The 20102-nt window shown below is 34.6% G+C and overlaps 1 protein-coding gene across 12 annotated transcripts in view; it reads left to right on the top strand.

The window, feature by feature from the left end:
• Positions 1 to 20102, top strand: part of Ccdc178 (coiled-coil domain containing 178) — a 200870-nt gene that overhangs the window by 146782 nt on the left and 33986 nt on the right. For all 12 annotated transcript variants that reach the window (XM_074070056.1, XM_074070058.1, XM_074070057.1 and 9 more), the window contains 2 exons: positions 110 to 205; positions 351 to 487. In XM_074070056.1, the coding sequence (XP_073926157.1) occupies positions 110 to 205; positions 351 to 487 (233 nt within the window). The remainder of the gene's footprint in view (positions 1 to 109; positions 206 to 350; positions 488 to 20102) is intronic.

Raw genomic sequence — 20102 nt, forward strand, 5'->3', positions numbered from 1 at the left:
ATATTTATTAAATTTTGGGAGCTGTATGAAATGAAATATAATCTATTTTTCACTATATAAAAAAGAGGAAAGCTCCACAACTCACTTATTTTCTGTGCATTTTTTTTAGCTAGATGATTTGAAAAAACTGTTTGAACAACTATCCTGGAAGCAAAAATATTACAAAAATCAGTATCTACAGACACTTAATGATTTTTATGCTGCTGTAAGTTGACCTTTCTCTACTTCCTAGTAGAGTGTTCTACTATTCTCAAATATTAATTCATGTGGTTAAAATGTATTTTGTTAGGATATTTTTTCTTTTTGATTACTGCACTTATATAAATTATTTGTTTATTCTTTTTCTCAAGAAAAAAACTTGGGATATTGAGCTTTCTAATGTTGAAAAAGACTACTCAGATATTTCAATAGCACATAATAAACTGCTAGAGGAAAACAGATGGCTTAAAAGTGAAATGGACTCCATTGTAGAGAAAACCAATGAAAGGTAATTCTACAAATAACCTTTTTTTCTTATACAGCATACCAATATGTGAAATGTAATAAAACTCTTCAATTTATATCCCTAGGGTCACATGGTGGCATTTGTGTTAATTAACTTAAATTTTGTTTAGCTGTATTCCAAATGTTACTCTTTAATCACTATGGATACCATTAGAAAAAGTCAAAAGGATACAAATCTGATCCTACAAGGATCTTAATGCACACTCATCTTACCTCCTTTTGAATATACTCTTATACTCAAAGATAGTTTAAATTTAAAATATGTCTATTCAAGCTCAAGGTCTCCTTCAGTCAACCCTCAATTCTTCCCTGCAACTAGTAAACTAGCTATCTTGGCTCAGAAACCAGTTTTCTTTACTCTTTTTCCCATTTCAACTCTTATATTCAATATTTCAACAAAGACTGTATCACATACTAAGCACCATTCTAATCTATCCACTTCACTATTTAACCAACAGTATGGTATGAGCTATTATAACTCACCTGACTTCCAAAACTGGTCTATATGTAGTCACTGCTTTTCCTTTCTAATCCATTATCTATATTGTGATATGTATGTTCTTTTTCAGACTTATGATCAATTCCCTTCCACATCTATATTAACTTTAGCAGAGTAAAGAGACAAAAGCCCTTCTTCACATATGCCTTGAGGTCCTTTGAAGAGGCATGGATGCCTTTGCAATCTCACCTTGCTCCTGGCTCACCCTTATTGCTTGTTACAAAAGTGGCTTGCTTCTATTTCTCCCACTTGTCCTATTTGTTTACCAACCCACAGGGCATTTTTATGGTGTTTTCTTTTTCTAGAATGTTCTTTGTTGCTCTTTCTACATAGTTGCTACTTTTGTTTAAGTTTACAGAGGAGGAGAGAGTTCTGGGAAGTCTTCATAGACTATTCAATGAAATTCATTTTCTGTTATACTCATATGTGGCACACAGCACCTCTCCATATCATTAGTCAAGTTTGCAATTTTGTGTTGTAGGAATATGCAATTGGCTGCATATAACTCCACAAGGGCAGACATGGGACAATACTATTTTTTGTCATTCAGCCCTCATCACTTGGTGTAATTCCTGACACATAATATTGATCTCCATAATTAAGAACTGAAGGGAGGAAAGAAGGAAGAAAGAGAGAGTGGTCATCATAATACTTGATTGTATGGAAATTTGTTTAAAATTTCATAGTGATTGTTTTACCTTCAGAAATAATAGAATCAAGTGATTAGTAAAACTTATCTGTACCTTAAATACATTTTAAAAGGAGGCAAAAGAACATTTAATAAAGGATAATCTAAAATTATAGTTGCTAATATTGCAACAATTTATTCCCTTATTTTATTAAAGAAAAGGACTACAGGAAAACAAACACGCCAACAAAAAGACATCTAAAGAGTAGGTAAGCTAGAGTGGAGCTCCTTTTGGAGGATAAGAAGAGTGTAGGAGGATTAGCATGTATCAGATGTACCCTACAGTAACAAGCAGCCCCCAAATCTTACTGCCTTACAAGTGTGAAGGCTTATTCTTGCCTACATTGCAGTTTAGCTGTATCTGCTGCATCTGTACTTCATGTGATTATTTTGTGATCCAGAGTGAAGAATTGGATACGTCTAGGCATGTTCTGGTAAATACAGGAAAAAGTATACTAGTGAGGTCACTCAGTGGCTCCTACACCTTCCATAGGAAGGTCATAGATGTTACTTCTTCTCAGTCTCCGCTGAGCAAACATGTCACATGGTTAAATCTCATATGAATGGAGTGAGAAGCCATTCTCTTAAGAGACATAATGGATAATTGAGAACACAACAATCCATGATGTGAGCTGGGACTATCACCCTGCTATGGGGAAGGATTGCTTGCTATGTGCCTTGCTTGCTCAGCCAATACATTATGATGTCACTTACATCAATCCTTAGCTCCACAGTAAATTAACAAATATGTTGCTTATAGGCAAATGTAATGGTTCCTATACTAAAGTTTTGATTTTTTTTCTCTAAATTTACTTAGGCATTCTATGATCCTTTATTTGATGCAGAAAATTAAAGGTTACTTTTTATCTCTTAAATGTAGTATAAATAGGTATTTTATAATCTGCACCCAATAATTTAAATATCAGCAGTGTTTGTACTCTGCTTTTCTTACTTTTCAAGAGCATGCTTTTGGTGTCTTTTTCCCTTTGCTATTTTTGTGTTCTGCCACATGCCTTCTGGAAACCACTGGCAAAAAATCTTTGAGTCTTATGATAAAGTCAAGTTAACCATCACAGCCTTATATTTAAATGTACTCTAAGTTCTGTTTATTTATTTTTCTCCTAACCCAGATTTAACCAGTTTTCATCTTCTTCAGGCAATGATGTCTTCTATGATATACTTTGCACTCTGCTGAAAATGCATATTTGTTTTAGAACATTTGGAAAATACAAAAAAAGCATAAAAGATTGAAACCCTAAAATAATTTTAATACTAAGAAATATTGCTATAAATATAGTCCTGATTCTTTTTCACTCATAATAAGTAGCTGTGAATCCTGTTTTTATTCTCAACATAAGACAAATTTTGTCACATTAGCATACAAATTTTGAATGTCATCAAAATATCACTGTGAGTGAGTCTACTATATAGATTTTCTGTGATTTGTGTAATACTTTTTCTAACTTATTTTGTTTTTATTTTTAGTACTTGTAAATATTGTATTATGATACTGTGAATACCATGGCTCTTTTAACTTTAAAGTACATTTCTAAAACTACTCTCCAGAAAGACGACAGCATTGTTCTAGAGAGAACAGTGAGCCTGTTCTCCTGTGCACCGGTGCTAACACTGAGTGCTCCTGGAGTTAAAACTTCTCTTCCAGCATAATGAATGAAAATATACTGTCAATATTGTTTCAAAGCTCCGTTTCTTTGATATCCACTAAGGTTGATGTTTACAGATCCTCTCTAGAATTCTCTGTTTATAAATAATTCTGATATATTTCCAGGGAAGAAATGAAGAACTGAAGTTGCCAGAAGGCAAGGTGGCTTTCTGGAAATCCCACAACTAAGATTTGCAGGGCTTAGATCCCAGATACTGCTGGGATCTATATAGAAAGCTGACTTTTCCTCTTCATTTTCAAAAATTTTCACCTTATCAAATTGTTTGCAAGTTAATTTTACTTCAATTTAACTGATATTTAGTGAGTGTCCAAATGTGTTTGATATATTGGTCTAGTGATAATAAACACAAATAGTAGATCTAATGTTAAAATTGCATTTGAAATATCAGGGCATTGGTAAGATGATGTGGCTGGAGCTTTGCCAGAGTGCACGGTTTGATTTGTGTGCGTGTGTGTGTGTGTGTGATGTGTCTATGTAGTAAGTGTTTATGTGGTAGGCAGGCAGGCAGAAAGGAGCAAACATTAAAGGGAGGGAACTGTGTGTGAGATAATGAGCCATTTTAAGGTGTTTGAACTCAGCCAAGAACTATAGAAATCCACCAAAGAAGTTACATGTTCAGAACTCTCATTTTAAAGATGAGTATGAGTTTTAATTGGGTGAGCTAAGGTTTAGAAAACTGGTTTGGTGGTGGTATCAGATATGAAATGAAACGTGTATGGAGTAGAAAAGATCAATGGAAACATGCTGATATGTTTGATTGGGAATTATGTATGGCATGATACAAGTATTGTTGTATAGAAATTACTGTGGCTTATAGGTCTGAAACTGGACAAAGATTCATCTAACAGATGTACTTTGAACTGTTCAAGTTGATATCTTCATCTGTTTCTTAAAACTTTGAATTTTCAGGAGTTAGAAATTTTGCCAAATAAATTATAACACCAGGCTATATATCAGTATAACATAATTTTTCTCCAATATCTGATCAAACAGAATCAAGAATAAGTTAATGGTTTTGTTTTGTGTTTTTGACAGTTCTAGGGATTGCTTTAACACTTGAGCCATGCTCCCAGCCCTTTTGCTTTTGGTTTGCTTTTTAGGTAGGTTCTCACACCAACTTTGCCCATGCCAGCCTCAAACTGCAATTCTTCTACCTCTGCCTCCAAAGTACATGGGATTACAAGTGTGTGCCACCATGTTCAGCCCAAGTTAATGGTTTTTATAGACTCCGTCTATTAACCTACAGCTGGATTGGTCATGAAACTCCAATATCTACTTTGAAAATATAATGGCAAAAATTTCTTTCATTAGAAAATTAAACCAAAATACAATTTTAAATATAACTTGATATAAGAATATGAAGAAAGTGTCAAATATGATTGAAATATACTTTTAAAAGGAAGAAATGGAGTAATGTATCAAAAATGTAAATGTGACCCAATAATGATGAAAGATAAAGTGCTAAATTTAATGAAAACCTTAAAAATAAAGTATAAGGAAATAAAATTTTTATTGTGATTATAACTAAGCTTCCAATGTAATATTATTTTATAATTTAGCAAAGTAATTGTCAGGTGAAGCTAAGATATTTATAAATGACAATTCATGACAATAAATAGCTCTCTAGTACATTTAAATGTAAAAATAGTTATATAACTACACACTGTTGTATTGGCCAACACAGAGACAGATAAAAATATTGAAAATATCCATGGGCACCAAAAGCAATCAATAAAAAATAAAAATTAAAAGATACCTGTTGCAATATGATTTGATAACATGACATCCCAAAACAAAACTATCAAATAGATGTATAATAAGTCTACACATGTAAAGCAGTGGGTAAATGTATTAGCCATAAATTGAAACTTGTTATTGTAAAGATGTTCAAGCAATCCCAAACGAATTATTAGCAAATGTTGTGTTCATGCTTGTGTGTATATGTGTAAACTAAAAAGCTGATTCTAAATTATATATGGATAATCAAAAAGCAAACATTCAAGAAAATGTGGAGGAAAAACTAAGCTTGAGAAATTTTCAAAAATTAAAATTTCACATGTAAGATTTTTTTTTATTGGAGCAAGGATAAACAGGTCAGTGGAATGGAATAGAAAAGGTCCAGAACTAGACCTGTACATATAAGTTCACTTGATTCATGAAAAAAGAGCCACTTTAGTGCATCAGAAAGTGAATGGCCTTTTTAATAGCTTTATGAAAAAGTAAATCCTTACATAAGCAAAAACCTATTTGGAGTAAGGCAAATTTTTCTTAAACAGGAGAATAAACCACATCATGAAGAAATAAAAATTGCTAAGCACAATTAGTCAATGAAAGTTCAGAAACAGATTGACAAAATATATTTATAATACCTATATCGAAAGATAAATCAGTAACCCAATAAATCAACAAAAATATAAATACAATTGATAAATAATAAAATCTAAATACCATTATATAATAACACATATATAATAATAATAGCATAAAGTAGAAATAATTAAAAACAATAAAGAAAAAATAGTTCAATAAAAATGAGCAAAAATATGAACAATCACTTCACAAAAAAAGGTTAATCAAATGTACAATCCTGGTAGAAGGATGCTTGCTTGTAGACATCATGGAAAGGAAGCTAAAACAACAAATTACCACCACTTACTGAATGATGTGAATGCAAGAACTTGGTATTACAGGTTTCCCCAGGCAAGTAGAGGAATAGAAACTTCACACACTGTTAGTGGGAGTGGAATTTTGTACAACAATGTTGAAAAGTAGTTTAGCACTGTCTTACTACAGAGTTAAGTCCATTCCACTTCTAGGTATGTACCCAGCAGTAATTCATACACATGTACATTAAAAGTCACAAGAGAGTCCATAGCAGCATCATTTTAATAGCTACATTCTGGAAAAATTTTAAATGAGTATCAAGATTAGAATGGATAAATAGTAATATATGCATAAAAAGTAATACTCTGTGGCAATGATAAATATATTTCAGTTACATACAATAACTTGGATGAATCCCCAAAACATAACATTGACCAAAAGGAGACAGAATGACAGTATATACAGTATAAGTTTCGGCAAAACTTTGTGATGGGCACAGAAGTTAGGATGGTAGTCCCTACTTGTAGAGCATGCACTAGGAGCTTCTGCTGGCCGAGCTCAATGATTTATCTGAATGAGGATAATACTGGTACATTCGCCATGAATGTAGAGGGAGCTGGATTCTAATTTACATCCTCTTTTTTATGATGGTTCTATTTTTTAAATTTTACTTTAAAATAAACATTAAATTACATAAATTGTTAATTCAGTTCAATTATAATGTATTCAATCTGTATTCATTTTTTTGATCTTTCAATTATTCATTGTACAATTTACACAGATAAAAGCATCGATCACAGTAAAGACAATTTTAGCAAAGCAAAAATGAAAGTTAAAAAATTGAAATGGTTTGAAATGATCATATGGACTATTGATCCCAAGAATGAAATTGGTAAATAGAGTGTGATTCAGAAAATAGTATCTCTACAAAAAAGTCAACAATGTTGATATAATCTTGATTAAAATATTTGTGTGTACAACAAGGACTTAAAACATCTTTTTTGTCAAAACTTCTCTTGCCCTTACCACATCATCAAGCTTGTGTACGATTAGAACAGTTATTTTTCTGTAACTGATGAGATATGAAGGCACAGGTTAAAAGTACAAGAGCATGTGGACCAGTTCAATACATGGTACTGAAGTTCACAACTAACCAGAAACTGTGTCTAACTGAGCTGAGATTCTGGCTCTCTCAGCTCTCTGATCCTGTTTTGGGAGAGACATGGAATTTTAATAGATAATAGAATTTTGCATAAAGAAAGAGTTCAGCACATATTTGTGGAATTTATACTTAGCCATTGAGCATCTTATTTTTATGGCCCAGATCATTGTTCTGTTTTGTGACATGTTTGTGTGTCCCCAATTCTAATTACTTTCTTTTTTATTATTATTATTCATTTATTCACATGTGCTTACATTGTTTGGGTCATTTCTCCCACCTGCTTCCCTCCCGCAACCCAGCTTATCTCTAATTGTATTCATCTTTAATTGAATCTACAGTAGGTTTTAAGGTTGTAATATGTATGTAAATGATACCTACTGCCTTCCATGAGCATCAAGGAAAAAAAGAATTATCGAAGTGATGCTTTCTTAGCAGCTTAATACAATAAAAATGCAGGAAATGAGCTAGGAGGAGCTAGAACTGCTGCTCATTTAGCAATTAGTGACTATCATTACCATGGTTTTTTTTTAAACTCATTTCTGTGATTTTCCCATACATACTCTGCCTTCTATGAAGATACCAAATTTGTGCTATTATTTTTCATCTTGGAAAAAATATGGTCTTAGTGAAGTTTTCACATATAAAATGTAAAAATTAAAATGCACCCCTTTTTTTTCATGACTGCACACCCACTACTTTATAACTATTTGCAGATAGGTAGGGCCTGTGCATGTTTGCATTCTCATTTTTGGATCTGCAGTGACTAAGCTAGTTCCTGATGCATTGTGGGCATGCATTAAGTATGTGTTGAATAATACCTTAAGTAGAAAATAGACATGTTACATTCTATGAGATAAATGTAAAGAAACAAGGATCCATGATTTTTATTAATAGTTTGAGAAATAGCTTCATTCATCTCAATTTTTATTTTATGCAAACTATATCTCCAAAGAGCAATTTATAACTTTATAATTGTGATTCATAGACTAATATTTTAATGTTATAACTTTATACAATAAATTGACACTCAATGTTTATATATAAAGTTAATAATAGACCTAATAAGCAAATGTGTGTGTGTGTGTGTGTGTGTGTCTGTCTGTCTTGGGTACCTGCTTTGCATCTCACACTGGTTTAGATGCTAGGGATATCACTGAAGTTTACATTCCCCTGGGGGAAATAGTAAATAAATAGACTAATATGAATAATATGAACTTTAAAAATTTAATTAGCAGTACTCCTGTGAAAACTATAACTTAGATAATGTGACAGAGTGACAGGGAAGAGAATGTTTGGGGGCTCTGGTTTGGCAAGGACATTTAGAGTCACCTCTTTAAGAAAGCATCATTCAGATTGAGACCTGAATGAAGAAGGCCTTGGGCAGATCTAGGGAAGAGAATTCCAAGTAGAAAGAGTAGAAAATGATGAAGCCCTGAAATAGATAAAATTCTATTTGCTTTGAATACAGAATAGAAGCCAGTGTTCCCTGAAGCCATGTGTCAGAGGTACTTCAGGGAGATACATACTGGCAAGGCAGACAGGGCTCAGATAATGAGAGCACATAAGTGAGCTTTGATAAAGGTATATGGATTTAAAGCATTTTTTATCATTTTTCACTTCAGAAAGGTCACTTGGGCATTTTAGTGAAGGATGGATTTTTGTGCATATAGGAAGACCACCTTTTTAGTAGTTCAGAAAGATTTTAATGATGATGACATATGATTTGTGGTACAAATGGTAAGAAATAGCTGACTTTCAGGCATATTCTAGAGGGAGTGCCAACAGGGCCTTTCGACAGCTGGGATACAAGATGTAAAGAGAAGAAAAATGGTCAGCTACTTTGCAGAGATAATAAGGCCATGAAGGGGGCTTGAGGTGGGGAAACAGTATGTCTCCTTGACCATATTAAGTTTTATATTCCTATTAGCTATTCAAATGGAAATGAGAAGTCACAATTATATATATAGGTTAATAGACCAGGAATGAAGAGTCTATCAAAGACAAATTTGGACTCAAAAAATTAAACAATGGGACTGGATGAGATGTCTAAAAACAGTGTTTGAGATGTAATGAGAATTTACATTTCCTGAAATAAGGACAATAGAGAATAAAAGTTTTGCTACAAAACTCTTAGAAGTGTGGCATACTTGGGGTTCCCATTCTTTAAGCAAAGTGCTGTACTTATAGGACAGTAAAGGATATCCATGGGGTCAACAAAGAGAGCAAATGAACAACTGCAGGCTAAATTCCCAGCTGGCACCGGGCTGTACTGAAGACATGGGTGGAAGGTGGCCTTGCTAAACTTGGTACACAAGGAAATTAAATTCATTGGCTTCACAGGATAGGTTGTGGGATATGAATCTGTGCAAGGGAGGGAGCTGGATAAAGTAAGGGCATTTGAATAGGTAGACCACAAGAATTATATCCACACCAAAAGGCAGAGAATAAGAAAGTGTGTCCATCTAAGCCTGTGACCTAAGTGAGGGAGAAACAAGTGAGAATATTCCCAGACTGATTCTTTGCACTGGCTTGACATTGTAATTTATATCACCTAAGAGATCTTAGAAGGCCCTAACCAAGAAATTATCATACCAAAGTTAGCCTGCTCTCCTCAAATATTCTTTAAAGGAATAAACACCAGACTGAAGCCACATCAGACTCTCATAAAGTAAGGCTCTTAAAAATGAGCTCACAAAAAATATAAAACACATAAGAAAACACCCACCACGAATGACTTTTATCAGAATTAATTGATAGCAGTGTATTTAATCCATAATAACTTAAAATAATAGAATTATCATAGAACATAGATAATAGAATTCTTAGATTCATTCTTCTCAACTAGGTTTTAAATGGCTAAAGGGAACAAAATAAACTAATAGAAATGTATCAAAAAAGTTCAGGCAGATTTGAAAAATAGCCCTTCAAGATTTGTAAAAGTAAACTGGGTTCATTGCTATTAATGATTCTGTTAGTTAAATGCTAAATATACCTAGGGGAAATCAGCATGCTCCAAACCATAAAGTAAAACCAAGAATTCAGCATGAAGAGAAAAGCAGTTGAAATATGGGAAAAAAAATGAAAGTCATGGAAAATTAAAGAAGGAAAGAGAGAACAGGAAAAGCAGTACTCAAAAGGATTATGTCAGAGGGACTGTAGTCACCTTTTTGTGCCTATACATATCATTAAACCTCTCCCAACCTAAAATGAAAAATTTACCTTAATCCTATTTATACCTTTAGCACCCAGGTTAAAATCTTCATATAATTAGCAGTATCATCTTATTAAAATCTTCATATAATTAGCAGTATTTGCTAAACTATGAGTAATATTCGATAGACTATTAGTAACTTTTTGACATATAATAGTCTTGTTTCTGAAACCTTCATACTATCAAATTTATCTAACTTAAGTGCTGAAAAGATTTTCCTTCCTTAAAGAATCCATTGGGTAATTTTTTTAGTCCTTTTAATCTTTGACACTCCACTTTTTTTCCCTTTTCTGCATGAAATGCAAGTATTTGTGTTTGCCCTCTTTTATGCTACTTTTGATGGATTTGGGGATTCAGGACACACTATCCATGAACTTTTTCTAGCCCTTATTTCACTGTGCTTAGTTGCTATCAGTTTGCTTATTTGTTGCTTTCTCTCTGGGCTGAGCTCCTCATTTGCAGGCATTGTGTTAGGGGTGGAGTTTTTTGGGGGTTCTTAGTACATATTGAATAAATGACATAATGAATTAAATGAGAGGTGAATGAGTTTATCCTTAGTTCTTCGTTCTTCTCTTGCTATATATTCTGATGTCATACCTACCAACAATGTCTCTTTTGGTTCCAGAGCAACATTAATGGTTATTTTTTTTCTTTTACTGTGTTCTATTTCACCAAACCACAGAACCTATAATGATCCATACTTTATGATTAACAAAAAATGTAATTTAATCACTTGTGCTCAATGTGGGTAAGCAGCATGTATATGTTTCTCTCAATTTATTTAGTTTCTATAACAACCTTAATTATAAGCATTTTAATGCAATATTATACATGAGGAAATTATGTACAAAAACACTCTCACAATTACACACAAAGAATAATTGGGATCTGAATGCAGGTCTGTCTGACCTGAAATGCATGTTCTATCCACCTCAAAGCACCATCTGCCTTCCTCTGATAGTCTCAGTTCCTAATTCTGATATGTTATAGAAGATTTTTTGGACACAACACTTACCAAGTACTTAAAAAAAAATATCAAAAGCTTATGACTTCCCTTCACTTTTCATCTCTGTTTGGCAACAGTCACTGTTTTTCACAGAAGGACCTGTTCTTCTTACTCTTATTTTTATGTCCTTCATATTTTACCCTACCATTTATCAGAATCCCCTTCCCTTAGTCCCAGCTTCTCTTTCACATTCAGTAAAAAAAATTATGAAACAATTTAAAAGTAAATCACTGATCTCATAAGTGTAGCGAATATTTCCGTGAAACTTCCTCAGATTGGAACCGTTATGCACACTAAGATTCCACTAGAACATGTCTCACCATTTTGTGCAATTTCCAAACTGCCATGCTATTTAAATAAGTTACATAATTATTTAGATATATACTCTATTGCTTATCTATAGTTCACCTTGAACATGGAAACATTAAAAGATGGATGTGTAGTGTTTGTTAATAAACTCTGCTCAGTACTCCGTGCACACAAATGTTCACTAGACCTTTTAGTAATGACAATGATGAGAGTTTATGATCATTTACTTTGTGGCAGCAATATTTACTTTGATAGTTTTGACTCACAAAGCAGCCAATAGACAGACCTTCTACATTTGGGAAATTTTGACTTGAGCAAACAATTTTACTTGATAGCTTATTCAAATGACAGGCTTCACCAGCTGAAGTCAAGGAAAATGAACTTGTTTAGAATGATTTGAAATTGATTAATTTAGATTTAGTTTGTTGGAAGTTAACTGTGTGGTAGGAGCATCTATATAGTCATTTTCTTAACATCAAATCCTCTTAAACATTTTGATATCCACTTCTAATGTTCTAGTGTACCTCAGGCAAGACAATGTCATTGTAACAGCAGTGATTCAAAGATAGGGCTGATAATCCAGAGGAAATGAGCAAAAAAGTTGTTGATCATCAGAAAGACACCTTGGTATATTTTATGAGATATGTTTGTTAAAAGTTAATGGATAATGATTTATTTGTAGAGGTTACAATTAGAATATTGCTGAAGTTGTTAGATAGCCTGGAATATTTAGAATGAATCCACAGAGCACTGTGGTTTTTCTAACGGGTTAGCTATGTTTTATCATGTTACTTCACACAAGTATAGAAAACTTTCAGTATTTCACAAAACTTTTGAATGGATATTTTTAAATGGTTTTACTTTTATTTCATTTTAATTTTTTGATATTAAAAGAGTATAAAAATAACACATCTAACGGTATATACGTCATTCAAAATTGACTATAGATCTAGTTAACCTATTTTAGGCCTTTTTTAAAGGCATTAAGATATTATAAGTAAATCACCCCTCCTATTCATATCTTGTGTTTCTTCAGAGGCAACAAAAAAATGTGGATTTGGAGTGTATATAATCCATGGAAGAACTTAGAGTTTAAATTATTAGACCTCTACATTCCTGACAATTTTTTTTCGCCCATCTACACTACCCATCCTCACTTACTGGTTTTACTTTAGATTTTGTCATTTCCAACAATGGAGTTTCTTCCTGATCTCAATTTTAAGAACCCACTCTTTCAATAGACCAATACTTCTCTTCCCACCTTACTAACACTATGAAAACCCTTATCCCAACAAATGTTTTACATTTTAAAATGACAAATCTATCGTCCTTACTTTTGTCTATCTCACCTTCTTATTCTTCTTTCCTTTCTTTTATAATCTAGTTATATTTGGTCAGAAGGAGCACTTATTTAAATAGCCCTCAAGACCTTGTTTCTGTGACTTGAAAAGCCTTATCTAAACTAAACTTCACTGAACTATTCATGAAGTAACATGAATGAGCTAATTAGTCTCACACAGGGGTGCTTGTTGCCTTGGTTGGCCTTCATGGTTACAGCATATGGGGGACAATTTATAAAAAAAGAATACTGTATCATGAATACAAGACCACTTAGTAGAGGTACCTTAAATTAGAAAGACAATGATCTTAATTATTGTTACAAATTTATAAAAGCACATAACCTTATAAAATATGAAAATTGAAAATACTTCCAGGACACTCAAAAGATTTTTCAGGGGCTGAGGTCATTAGAAGTTCTCATGTTAAGCTTCAATAACATAATTGTGTGTATGTACACACATACATGCATAGGCACACACATGCTTTTTTGTGTTAATTTTAAGTGAATCTCTTTAGTATTTTACTCCCACATATTAATCTAAAACTCAGTTTGGAGTTCATCTGATCTATTGCAAAACTATATTATTCCTTTCTATTTTATAATTTGTTGTTTCCCACATCTACCTATTTTTGTTCCAGTTCTGCTGTGTGTCAAAATTTCTTTTACAGTATTAAAAGTATTTATTCCTTTATTTAGATATGTATTTTAAGATCTCTGTCAAAGTGTTTCTTAAAGAGTGGATTGGATTTGTGCTCTGATTGCTGGTCTTTGGCAATGAAATGATTCTTTTCTGTTTTCTGTTTTGTTTTATGTTCTGTAGCCCAGGCTGACCTTGAACGTATGATCCTGCTGCCTTAGCCTCCCGAGTGCTGGGATTATAGGCATGTGCTTCACTCCACCATTCTTTAGTCTGCCATTTATGATGCTTTTTTGATTCCCAACATTGATCCTAGGATAGCATCAGGGATAATATTAATGTAGCTACTGATACAACAAGTCACTTAGTTGAGTGTTGGCCTCAAGATTAGTCTTCACAGTGTCCTAGCTGCTAGTTCTCTGGAACTCTACAGACCTAGTCAGTAAACTCACTGGCTTTTCACAATCAAGCACAGGTGATACACAGCCCTGCTACACTTCAGTGAAACTTGCCCTGGTCACTCATTTGATGGAATAATTCAGGTTCAGTTTTCTGCCACAACTCCTCCACTACTGCTTTGATTTTCAACCCCATTTCTTTTCTACAGAGATAATTGCCACAATTATAACTCACCTATGTCTCTGCCATGCCTTGAATGCATGTTTGTTCTAGTTTCTACACCCTTGCATCCTATCCTAGAATAGGCAAGAATGAGGGGTCGATATAGCACATCACCAGCTGTATTTACTCCTTGTTGTTTTCCACCCTCCGAGTTGGCCACATCCATGCAATCTTCTCTATGTTCTGTTAAACATCAATGTATACCCTAATGGTACCATGTTGAACAATGCTACTTAAACAAAGTGTAGTCTGCAACTAGATGTCATAAATGTCACTTGCAGGGATATTCTCATGTCTACCCTACATCTACTAAATATATCCTTGAAGTAGAGCCTAGGAATCTGTGACTTAATAAGCTCTCCATGTGACTTTCATGTGTACTCATCTTGAGAAATACTGCTTTACTCCATAATGGGTAGCTGACTTCCTGGTGGCATAATAGAATCAGCTGCAGTATATTAAGATGGAGATATGGGAGCTTCAGCCCAAATGAATTATACAAGAATTTGTAGAGGATCCAAAGTGGAGACTGGGGCATAGACGCAGACAACATGAGCTCCCTGAATCAGGGACCTTGCTGAGACACTGTAGCCACACTTGGCAGAGGTGAAGCACCAAGGAGAGTTGAAACTTTGGCATCCTGAACCCCTAGCCCATACAAGTCTTTTCCATGCCATGATACACTGAGAGAACAAGCAGACCCCCTGCCATGCTGCCATCTCCACTGCCGCTGGCTGCCAGCTCCAAACATGCTTGGGAGACCTTCGGCAGTCCAAACAGGTGAGCACCAAGCATCATGCGGTATCACTCAGCCACCCCTGGGATAAATCACCACAACCCCCCTGAACAGATTGATTCCCCCCACAAAAAAAGAACAATAAACAATGGAACTGAAAACTAGCACACAGCAAAGGTTGCTGAAAGAGCACCGGAGAAGAGGGAGGAGCAAGGAGCTGAACTCGTGTAAACCATCAGTAAACAAATGGCAGCAGGGCCAACAGTGGGCGGGTGATAGGCTGCTGCCTGAAGTAGGGAAGGAGCAAGGCGGCAAACTACAGGGCTCAGTCCCTGGGCACCCACAGTCAGAAGGCTCTGCAGCATTGAGAAACAGTGAAACATCACAACAGGCTGACAGCGGCAGTCAGCTGATGGATCACTGACCTTGCCTTTGCCCCAGGGAAAGGGGATGAGGCAAGGACACAAGACCCTAGTAAACAAGTACAGAGATAACCCAACTCCAAAGCAGGACAACTAGTAGACTGTAGAGCTGCCACACCTCACTGCAGGAGAAGTTGACCAAGCAGCAGCTGCTGAAAGAAGGAAAATTAAATAAATAAAACCACTACCCACAGGCCAACCACCTGGCAAGACTAAGACAGAGCTTCTGCTTAAATACCAAAACAGGATTAGATACTGGAGGAGTAGCACCAGAACTTAAACTAATACTGAAATTCTATTGGTCCCGAACCTGGAGTTTTTGTTAGTTTTTTTTTTTTTTTTCTTATTTGTTTGCTCATCTTTCCCTGTGGATTTCTTTGGGTTTCTTCTTTGTTTGTTTGTTTTTTGTTGGTTTTTTTTGTTTTATAACTGTGAATTAGTTAATACAGTTATACCCAAACCAGGGACAGAAATAGCATACACACAATTAGCAAAAAACCCAATAGAGCCACAAAACAAAATTTAACCAAGGGAAAGAAAACAGATGACTGAAACCACTACTAGCTTATCAAGAACAGTTACACAATACCAACAGGAACGATGGGAAGAAGAAAAAGGGATGGAAACAATTCCCTCCCCCCAAAAAAATAATTTAATACAGGATTCAGAGGGAATTGAGGAAAATAGATACCCACTTCCAGATTCCAACTAAACAAAGATAAATAATGCCAAGGAACTCAATTGTGTCCACAAGAACACCTTTAAAGAAGACATCCTGTGAGTAATCACTGAGAATTTCATGGAGCTGATACTAGACATGGTTAACCAAAATGTACAAGTGACACTAAAGAAATTTCAAGATACCAAAAATAAAGAATATGAGAAGACATATAAATGAAATCATAGGAGCCCTAAATAAACACCAAAGTGAAACAGAGATCACTATAAATAGGAAGATAAATGAATTAAAGATGAAAAAGATAATATTAAAGAGGAAGTGACCCATGATACGGAAAACCTCAGAAAAAAAGAATGAAATAGAAACACAAAAACAATGGAAGGCCAGTCCAGCAGACTGGAACAAGTGGAAGACAGAATCTCAGAACTTGAGATAAAATGGAAATTCAAGGAAAAACTGAAGAGCTATTACTCAAACAACTCAAGACATGTGAAAGGAATACACAAGAACTCAGTAACTCCACCAAAAGACCAAACCAGAGAATCACAGGCACTGAAGAAGGAGAAGAGGTGCAAGCAAAAGGAATTCATAATATATTCAACAAAATAATAACAGAAAATTTCCCAAATCTAGAGAAAACTATGCCTATTCAGGTACAGAAAACCTCCAGGACACCAAACAGACTTGACCAAATAGAATTAACCCACAACCTATTATCATTAAAAAAACAAGCACAGAGAATAGAAAAAGAATATTGGAGACTGTAAGAGAGTAAAAGCAAATAACATACAAAGGTAAGCCCATCAAAATCATAGCAGATTTCTCACCAGAAAACTTAAAAGCAAGAAGAGCATGGAGTGAGGTATTCCAAGCACTGAATGAAAATAACTTCAACCCTAGCATACTCTACCAGCAAAACTATCATTCAAAATAGGTGGAGAAATAAAAGTCTTCCATGATAAGCAGAAACTAAAACAATATATGACCACCAAGCCATGACTACAAAAGATTCTTCAAGGATTTCTGCACACAGAAAAGGAAAGCAAACAAAACTGTGAAAGGACGTGCAGTACCAAACCACAGGAGAAGAAAAGGCAAGAAAGTAGAGAATAACATTGATTAAGCTACACACAATCAAACCCTCAAACAACAAAAACAACTAAATGACAGGAATCACCACATACCTATCAATACTAACACTGAATGTTAGCAGACTTAATTTCCCCATCAAAAGACACTGTTTGGCAAACTGGATTAAAAAGCAAGATCTAACAATCTGTTGCTTACAGGAGACCCATCTCATCAACAGAAACAAGCACTGGCTTAGGGTGAAAGACTGGAAGATTTACCAAGCCAACAGACCCCAAACACAGACAGGAATAGCAATATTTATCTTGGACAAAGTAGACTTCAAACTTACATTGATCAAATGAGATAAAGAAGGACACTCCATACTAAAAAAAGGGGAAATACACCAAAAGGAAATAACAATTATCAACCTATATGTACCCAACGCCAGTGCACCCAATTTCATCAAACATACTCTGAAGGACCTAAAAACATACATAGACTGCAACACAGTGGTAGTGGGAGAGTTTTATACCCCCCTATCACCAATAGATAGGTCATCCAAACAAAAAAAATCAATAAAGAAATTCTAGAACTAAATCACACCAAAGATCAAATGGACCTAGCCGATGTCCACAGAATATTTCAACCAACTTCTGCACAATATACATTCTTCTCAGCAGCCCATGGAACCTTCTCCAAAACTGATCATATCTTAGGGCACAAAGCAAGCCTCAGCAAATATAAGAAAATAGAAATAATCCCATGCATTCTATCTGATCACAATGCATTAAAAGTAGAAATTGACAACAAAAACAACAGTAAAAAACATGGAAACAATTGGAAGCAGAACAACACATTGCTCAATGATCAATGGGTCACTGATGAAATAAAAGAGGAAATTAAAAGGTTCCTGGAAGTTAATGAAAATGAAAACATGACCTACCAAACCTATGAGACACAGCAAAGGCAGTCCTCAGAGGAAAGTTTATAGCCATGAGTGCATATGTTAAAAGGACAGAAAGAAATCAATGACCTAATGCGACATCTCAAACTCCTAGAAAAACAAGAACAAGCAAATCCCAAAACCAGCAGAAGGAGAGAAATAATAAAAATAAGGGCTGAAATTAACAACATAGAATCAAAAAGACCCATTCAAAGAAAAAATGAAACAAAAAGCTGGTTCTTTGAAAAAATAAATAAGATTGACAGACCCCTGGCAAACCTGACTAAAATGAGGAGGAAAAAAACCCAAATCAGTAAAATCAAAAATGCAAAAGGGGAGATAACAACAAACACCATGGAAATCCAGGAAATCATCAGAGACTACTTTGAGAAACTATATTCTAATAAATTTGAAAATCTTGCAGAAATGGACAAATTTCTAGATACTTATGACCATCCAAAATTGAATCAAGAGGACATTAATCACCTGAATAGATCTATAACACAAAATGAAGTTGAAGCAGCAATAAAGAGTCTCCTAAAAAAGAAAAGTCCAGGACCTGATGGATTCTCTGCTGAGATCTATCAGACATTTAAAGAACTAATACCAACTATCCTTAAACTGTTCTACAAAACAGAAAGGGAAGGAAAACTGCCTAACTCATTTTATGAAGCCAGTAGTACACTCATCCCAAAACCAGACAAAGACACCTCCAAAAAGGAGAACTACAGGCCAATCTCCTTAATGAACATTGATGCAAAAATCCTCAACAAAATAATGGCAAACCAAATCCAGCAACACATCAGAAAGATCATTCACCAAGAACAAGTCAGCTTCATCCCAGGGATGAAGGGTGGCTCAACATACATAAATCTATAAATGTAATACAGCACATCAATAGAAGCAAAGACAAAAACGACTTGATTATCTCAATAGATGCAGAAAAACCCTTCAATAAGACCCAAACCCATTTCATGATAAAAGCTCTAAGAAACTAGGAATAGAAGGAAAGTACCTCAACATTGTAAAGGCTATATACGACAAACCTACAGCCAACATCATACTTAATGGTGAAAAACTGAAACCATTTCCTCTAAAATCAGGAACAAGACAAGGGTGCCCACTATCCCCACTCCTATTCAACATAGTACTGGAATTCCTAGCCAGAGAAATTAGGCAGAAGAAGGAATAAAAGGAATACAAATAGGTAAAGAAACTGTCAAAATATCCCTATTACAGGCTATATGATTCTATACCTAAAGACCAAAAAAACACTGCCCTAAAACTCCCACAATAGACAGCTACAGCAAGGTGGTAGGATACAAAATCAACTAACAAAAATCATTAGCTTTTCTATACACCAATAACGAACAAATCGAGAAAGAATATATGGAAACAATTCCATTTACAATAGCCTCAAAAAAATCAAATACCTAGGAGTAAACTTAACAAAGGATGTGAATGACCTCTACAAGGAGAACTATAAACCCCTAAAGAAAGAGATCGAGGAAGACTACAGAAGATGGAGAGATCTCCCGTGCTTATGGATTGACAGACTCAACATAGTAAAAATGGCTATACTACCAAAAGCAATATACATGTTTAATGAAATTCCCATCAAAATCCCATTGACATGCATCACAAAGACTGAAAAATCTACCCTAAAATTCATTTGGAAACACAGAGACCACTAATAGCCAAGGCAATACTCAGCAAAAAGAGCAATGCTGGAGGTTTCACAACACTCGAATTCAAACTATACTATATAACCATAGCAATAAAAAGATCATGGTACTGGCAAAAAACAGACATGAAGACCAGTGGAACAGGATAGAGGACTCAGATATGAATCCACACAGCTATGCCCAACTTATTTTTGACAAAGGTGCCAACAATACATGATGGAGAAAAGACAGTCTGTTCAACAAATGTTGTTGGGAAAAGGGGTTATCCATCTGCAAAAAAACTAAAACTAGATCCATG

Source organism: Castor canadensis, chromosome 4 (assembly GCF_047511655.1).
Source record: "Castor canadensis chromosome 4, mCasCan1.hap1v2, whole genome shotgun sequence".
NCBI classification, from domain to species: domain Eukaryota; kingdom Metazoa; phylum Chordata; class Mammalia; order Rodentia; family Castoridae; genus Castor; species Castor canadensis.